Genomic DNA, 7,440 nt, shown 5'->3' on the forward strand with positions numbered 1-7,440 from the left:
AACCTTCAATTTTTTTCTGCAATGGCGGCGATCGATGAAGCCAATTCTTTTCTGCTCCATTCCTCCGATGAACCGAACCTTGCCTTGGTCACGCAAGTGCTCACCGACGACAATTATCCTTCATGGAAGAGATCGATGGAAATGACGCTTAATGGCAAAAACAAACTTGAATTCGTTGACGGCACGATTCCGCCACCTGAGGAAGGTGTGTCTCACTCTTCCAAGCTCCGCTGGCATCGTCTGAACAACATCGTCAGCACCTGGATTCTCAACTATGTCTCCAAGGAGATCGCATCGAGCTTGATCTTTGCTGGTTCTGCTCATGAGATTTGGATAAATTTAGGTCACTTATTTCAGCAAAAGAACCGTCCTCGAATCTATGAACTACGAAAAGAGTTAATCAATTTGAAATAAGATTCTCTTGCTGTCTCTCAGTTTTTTACGAAGATGAAGTGTGTGTGGGAGGAATTATGCCATTTTTGACCTTCAGTACGCTGTAATTGTGGTGGTGCTCGTGAATTTTTAGCTCATGCTGATGAGGAATATGTTCTCGTCTTCTTAATGGGGTTGAATGATGTGTACCATCAAGTTCGGAGCCAAATTCTGTTGATGAAGCCTTTGCCTAGCATCTCTGAAGTTTTTTCGCTAATCGTTCAAGAAAAGCGGCAACGAGGACTAACTCTTGCTCCTCCAACAAGCAATGAGACGCAGCTGGCTTTTGCCGTGAAGAACACACAGTATAACTCTAAGATCCGTCCAGGGAAGAAAGATAAGCTGCTCTATGTTCACTGCGGTTTACTCGGCCACACCAAGGATAAATGCTACAAGTTACATGGTTATCCACCTAATTACAAGAAGCAAAGTCTAGCCACAATTCGGGTCAACCATGTGGACACAAGTCAGGACATTCCTCTTCAGCTCACTCCTCAACAGTATCAACAATTAATATCACTCTTATATATCTACACAGGTTTCATCCACAATGCCCCCTATTATCACTGCTGAAGCTTCAAGCGCAGGGAAAGGTAAATATTTCTCTACTGCTTTAATTTCTGCACTTGGAGTTAAATCATGGATCTTAGATTCTGGGGCTACTTGCCATGTGACCTGTACTTTTGACAATTTTAAACCTTTAATTTGGTTTGCAAATAAGTTTGTGGTTCTCCCTGATCATACTCGCAACCTGTACTTGCTTCTGATTCTGTTTCCTTATCTCAAACCTTCACACTCACTGAAGTTTTGTATGTGCCTTCATTCAAAATTAACCTGATTTCAGTGAGTTCCTTGTTGTTAAAGCAGTATTTTTATATTCTTCTTTCTGATGTTGGTTTTGTGATTCAGGACCACCTGAACTCCAAGATAATTGGAAAAGGTAAATTGAAACATGGATTGACACACACACACACACACCAATTTCTATGTCTAAAGGTGTCAATGTTATTGAACCTACATGTAATAATGCCGATTGTGACAATACGTTGGCCATTTCTGATTCTTGTAATGCAATAAGTGAAAAATTGTGGCATCATAGATTAGGCCACCTTTCTTTTCCTGTTTTGCAACATTTGCCTTTGAATTGTAATTCTTCATCTCCTAATAAAAATTCACTGTGTGACATATGCTCTTTGTCCAAGCAAAAACGATTGTCTTTTGTTTCCAACAATAATTAGGAGTCCGAATTCTTCTCATTGTTACACTGTGACACTTGGGGTCCTTATCATGTTGCTACGGAGAGTGGTATTTTCTCACTTTGGTAGATGATCATAGTCGATATACCTGGATTTATTTGTTGAAAGCCAAATATGATGCTACGACCAATATTAAAGAATTTTTTGCCATGATTCACACTCAGTTTGGTTGTGTGATTAAGAAGATTCGGTCCGACAATACACCTGAGTTATCTCTTACTGATTTTTTAAAATCAAAAGGTTCTCTCCACCAATTCAGTTGTGTTGAGCGACCACAACAAAACTCGGTGGTGGAACGAAAGCATCAACACCTTTTGAATGTGGCAAGGAGCTTGTATTATCAATCCGATGTCCCAATTTATTTTTGGGGTGAATGTGTTGCTATTGCAGCTTTTTTGATCATTAGATTTCCCTCCTCTACTCTTGGCTGGAAGTCCCCTTATCAGTTACTTTACAATAAGGCACCCGCATATGAAGACTTGAAGGTGTTCGAATGCCTTACCTATACTTCGACTTTACCTTCCTCTAGGAACAATTTTTCACCAAAAGCCATTCCAGCAGTTTTTCTTAGCTACCCACGAGGTTACAAAGGGTACAAATTCTATAATCTCAAGAATAGAAATTTTTTTATTTCAAAGGATGTGAATTTTCATTAATTGAATTTTCCTTTCAAGCTGGCAGCACTTATTCTTCTTTACCTGATCCTTTTGATGATCATGTCCTTCCTAAGCCAGTCGAAGTTTTCCTTAATACACCTCAACTCGTTTCTCTGGCTACACCTGTTCCTATTGTGACACAGTCATAAGCTGAGAATCCACAGCCGTTGAAAAAAAGTCAACAACTCTATAGGGTGCCTACTTATCTTACAGGCTACCATTGCAACAATGCAGTGAATCCTTTGGCAATGGTGCATTTTTGTTCTTATGAGAGATTGAGTTCAGCATACAAGGATTATTGTATGCAAGTTTTTTATTTTTATAAACCTTAATTTTATCACCAAGCTGTCAAGTATCCCCAATGGTAACAGGCTATGGCTAAGGAATTACAAGCTATGGAGAATAACCGTACATGGGAGGTGGTTCTGCTTCCGATCAAAAAACATTGTATTAGTTATCGATGGGTGTATAAGGTGAAGCGCAAACAAGATGGGTTAGTTGATAGATGCAAAACTCGTTTGGTTGCTAGAGGAAACACTCAACAAGCTGGTGTAGACTATAAGGATACTTTTTCATCCATTGCCAAACTCACCATTGTTCGTTTACTCCTTGCTGTTGCTGCTGTGAAGAATTGGAAATTGTTGCAGCTAGACATTAATAATGCCTTCTTGAATGGTGATCTTGATGATAAGGTGTATATGCAACTACCTCAGGGATATGCCAGCAAGGGGGAGCAGGGGAAGAAGCTTGTATGCAAATTAAACAGGTCAATCTATGGCTTGAGACAGACTTCGAGGCAATGGTTTACCAAGTTCTCTACTGCTTTGCTTGGTGCTGGTTTCACTCAGTCCAAATCAGATTATTCTCTATTTCATAGAGGAATAGGCGATTCACTTGTTTTGGTGCTTGTATATGTCGACAATATCATTGTTGCTAGTAAACTTAGTGATATGGTTGCCCAAACTCAGCAAATTTTGCAAGGTCTTTTCAAACTTAAGGTGCTTGGCTCCTTAAAGCATTTCCTTGGATTGGAGATAGCAAAATCTAAGGAAGGCGTTTGTTTGTCTTAATGAAATTACACCCTTTCTTTGCTTGAAGACACTGATTTTTCGGATAGTAAATCTGCCTCTATACCCTTGAATCCAAACATAAAACTTACTGCCACTGATGAGGATTTGCTCGAGAATGTAGGACAATATAGGAAGTTGATTGGCAGATTGCTTTACCTCACTATTTCAAGACCTGCTATTTGCTTTCCTGTGAACAAGCAGAGCCAATACATGTCTTCTCCTTGCACTATCCATTTGGATGCTGTCTATCATGTTTTGAGATATTTGAAGGCTGCACCTGGGCAGGACTTGCTTTTTTCGGTTTCTTCTCCTTTATCGATCAAGGCATATAGGGATGCTGATTTGGAAAGTTGTGCCGAAACTAGACGATTCACTACCGGCTATTGCGTCTTCCTTGGTGATTCTCTAATCTCATGGAAGTCGAAGAAACAAGATACCGTTTTGAGGTCCACGACTAAAGCAGAGTATCGAGCACTTGACAATATTACTGTTGAAGTTGTGTGGATTATGAGGCTGCTTCAGGATTTTGAGATATAAGTTAATCCGCCTTTCATTTTCTGTGACAGCAAAGCTGCAATACATATTGCAGAGAATCTCACCTTCCATGAGCGTACCAAGCATATTAAAATGGATTGTCACTTTGTTCGAGAACATGTACAAGACGGTACTGTAAAGCTGGTGCACCTGAAGTCAGGACATCAGCTTGCCGATGTTTTAACAAAAGCTGTGCAGCCTACCTTGTTTAAAAACTTGATCAGCAAGTTGGGAATCATTAACATTTTTTTTCCAACTTGAGAGAGAGTATTAGCAGATATCTTGTTTTACTTGTTATGATTGTTATTTATTTACTGTAGTTAGTTAACCTTATTTAGAGAGAAATATTTTCTATTAGGTTAGGAGTTTGTTAGCCTGATATATATATGTGTATATATTTCACCCCAAATTAATAGAGATGCACCCGAAAATCATTTTCAATACCATTTTTTGTTCTAACACACTACTAACTTTAGTTATAGGTAGGTATATGATATTGACTGCTAAAATTGTTTATCTTTACCTATCACATCACTTAAAATTTTAAATATTTTTAGTGTATATATAATTTTTTTCATAATATTTTAAAATTTAAATAATTAATGTGTTTATGGTTAAACTAATGTTAAACATTTTTCACGTTTATAACTGAAAATTTTAGCCTTTTAAATTTTTTTTCTAAATTAATTGTTTCCTTTTAGTTATATATAATTACTAAAATTATTAAATTTTAAAATAAAATCTAATTAATAAGAAGAGTCAAATAAGAATTAAGTAATAAATTGTTAAACTAAAAAATAACATTTAATTAGTAATTTTTTTTTTAAATAACACATGCTTTGGGAAAGAGAAAGTAATATAATACTGATATCAAGGAGAGTGGGTAAAGTAGCTTTTCTTTTTCACGTGTATTTGCTTACACTAAAGAAGATCTGAGAATGATTCGCTTGAATTGGCAAATCCTTTTAGTGGGACATAGCTCTTGTCCTCTTTTCATGTTCTTATATGTAGGTGGTGTTATCAGGGTATGTCTAAAATGAGCTCAACAATTATGTGCTTATTGAATGAGTTATATTTATATAGGCTATTAGATTTTATTAGATGAAAATTAAAGGCTAATATAAAAGAAGAGTATTAATGGACTCTAATAAATATAGAATATTCTAGTACATAAATAAATACTTTAAATAGCAATATTTTAATACACAATATTTTAAACGGCAACAAAATTTTTTATTCTTAAATAATTAAATATAAAATATATGAGTATTTTTTATTTATTAAAATTAATTATTACAAAAAAAATTTATAATATTAAAAAATTATATTAAAACAACATTTTAAATTATAACAAACATAAAAATATAAAATAATTAAAATTTTATTTTATATTACTTAACAAATAATTAGATTATTATATTTAAAATTTATTAACTAATTAAGTTTATTAAAGATATTATTATATAATATAATTTTTTATAAAAATATTTTAAAAATATAATTTATTTAAAATATTATATATAATACATGAAAATATTAACTTTTTTATTTTTTTCATTTTTTTATAAAAACAGAATAAATAATATAATTTTAAATACATATCTAAATAAAAAAGTTAATATTTCATATATTTTATATAACTTTTTAAATAAATTTTATTTTTACAAATATTTTGATAAAAATTATATGATATAATAATATATTTAATAAAGTAATTAGTTAATAAATTTTAAATATAATAATCTAATTATTTTTTAAGTAATATAAAATAAATTTTAATTATTTTATATTTTTATATTATAGCTTAAACTTTCATTTTAATATTATAAAAAAATTTTGCATAATAATTAATTTTAATCAATAAAAAAATTTTATATTTTTTGTATTTATTTAATTTATATTTTTTAGAACAAAAAGTTTCTACCTTTATATAGTAAAATATGTGATAATCTTCTTAATATATATTAGGGGTGGCAAAATGGGTCGAGTCCGTCGGGCCAACCCGCCGAACTCGCTAAAAAAGGTGGGTCGGATTAGGATTTGAAACCGGTCAAATTAAAAGAATTCGCCAAACCCGCAAAATTTTTATGCAAAATTTTTTTTATAATATTAAAAGATTATATTAAAATGATATTTTAAATAGTTATACTGTAACAGATTTAATATGTTTTCTGATTTCAATGTTATTATATGATTATAATTATTTAATATATAAAAAAATTACTAGATAGTATATATATAGGGGTGGCAAATGGGCCTAAACCCGCCGAGTCAGCCCGCGTAACCCGCCAAAAAAGGCGGGTTGGGTTGAAAAATTGGGACCGCCAAATAGCAAAAGCCTGCCTAACTCACACCACTTAAACCACGGGCTTTGGCAGAACGGGGCGGGTTTCCCCGGCGGGCTTAGTATTTTTTTAGTAATGGATATTTTTACAATTTTTTTGCCAAAACCCAACTTCCTCCAACCTAACTTATAAGAGAATGAGATGAAAATTGAGTGTTTTGGATTATATTTATTTTGTTTTAGAAACAATATTTATAATCATATTTTGGATTATGTTTATTTTGCTTTGGAAACAATATTTATAATTATGTTTTGGATGAAAACTTGGTTTATATTTATATTTATTAGATATTTATAATTACAAAGACTTTAATATTTGTGAATATAAAAATTATAATTTGTTTATACTTTTAGAAATTATAATAGTTAAAAGTAAAAAATAGGAGAGATTTTTTATGCCTTTATATATATTATTTAATATTTAAAAGTAAAAAAAAAAGAGGATATTTGGCGGGTTATGCCCTCCGGCCCGCTAACCCGCCGTTAGACGGGGAGGGCTAGGATTTTGGGACTGCCTCACTAGGCGGGACGGGGCGGGCTTCTGGCGGGGCAGGCTTCCCCGCTTGCCACCCCTCTATATATATATTAGGGGTGGTAATGCGGGCCGGCTCGCCCCAACCCGCCCCGCCTCACCTAGGCCCGCACCTTAAGCGGGACGGGCCGGCGCGCCCCTCCAACTAAAGTGAGTACAAAATATTAGAATAAATAAATTATTCTAAAAAAAATAAAAAATAATATTTTCATGTATTATATATAATATTTTAAATAAATTATTTTTTAAAAATATTTTTATAAAAAATTATATTATATAATAATATCTTTAATAAAAATAGTTAGTTAATAAATTTTGAATATAATAATCTAATTATTTATCAAGTAATATAAAATAAATTTTAATGATTTTATATTTTTATATTACTGTTTAAAATATTATTTTAATATAATTTTTTAATATTATAAAAAAGTTTTGCATAATAATTAATTTTATTAAATAAAAAATACTCATATATTTTGTATTTATATATTTTATATTTAATTATTAAAGAATAAAAGATTTTGTTGCCGTTTAAAGTATTGTGTATTAAAGTATTTATTTATATACTAGGATATTCTATATTTATTAGAGTCCATCAATGTTCTTATTTTAT

At 32.3% G+C, this 7,440-nt stretch overlaps 1 protein-coding gene across 1 annotated transcript; it reads left to right on the forward strand.

Annotated features, from left to right (window-relative positions):
* The first annotated feature begins 21 nt into the window (after positions 1 to 21).
* LOC140174366 (uncharacterized) lies at positions 22 to 2,493 on the forward strand. Its single transcript, XM_072198810.1, has 5 exons — positions 22 to 343; positions 527 to 879; positions 971 to 1,025; positions 1,342 to 1,372; positions 2,370 to 2,493. The coding sequence occupies exons 1-5, from the start codon at positions 22 to 24 to the stop codon at positions 2,491 to 2,493; spliced, it is 885 nt and encodes a 294-aa protein (XP_072054911.1).
* The last annotated feature ends 4,947 nt before the right edge of the window (positions 2,494 to 7,440 follow it).

Source organism: Arachis hypogaea, chromosome 7 (genome assembly GCF_003086295.3).
Source record: "Arachis hypogaea cultivar Tifrunner chromosome 7, arahy.Tifrunner.gnm2.J5K5, whole genome shotgun sequence".
NCBI lineage: Eukaryota > Viridiplantae > Streptophyta > Magnoliopsida > Fabales > Fabaceae > Arachis > Arachis hypogaea.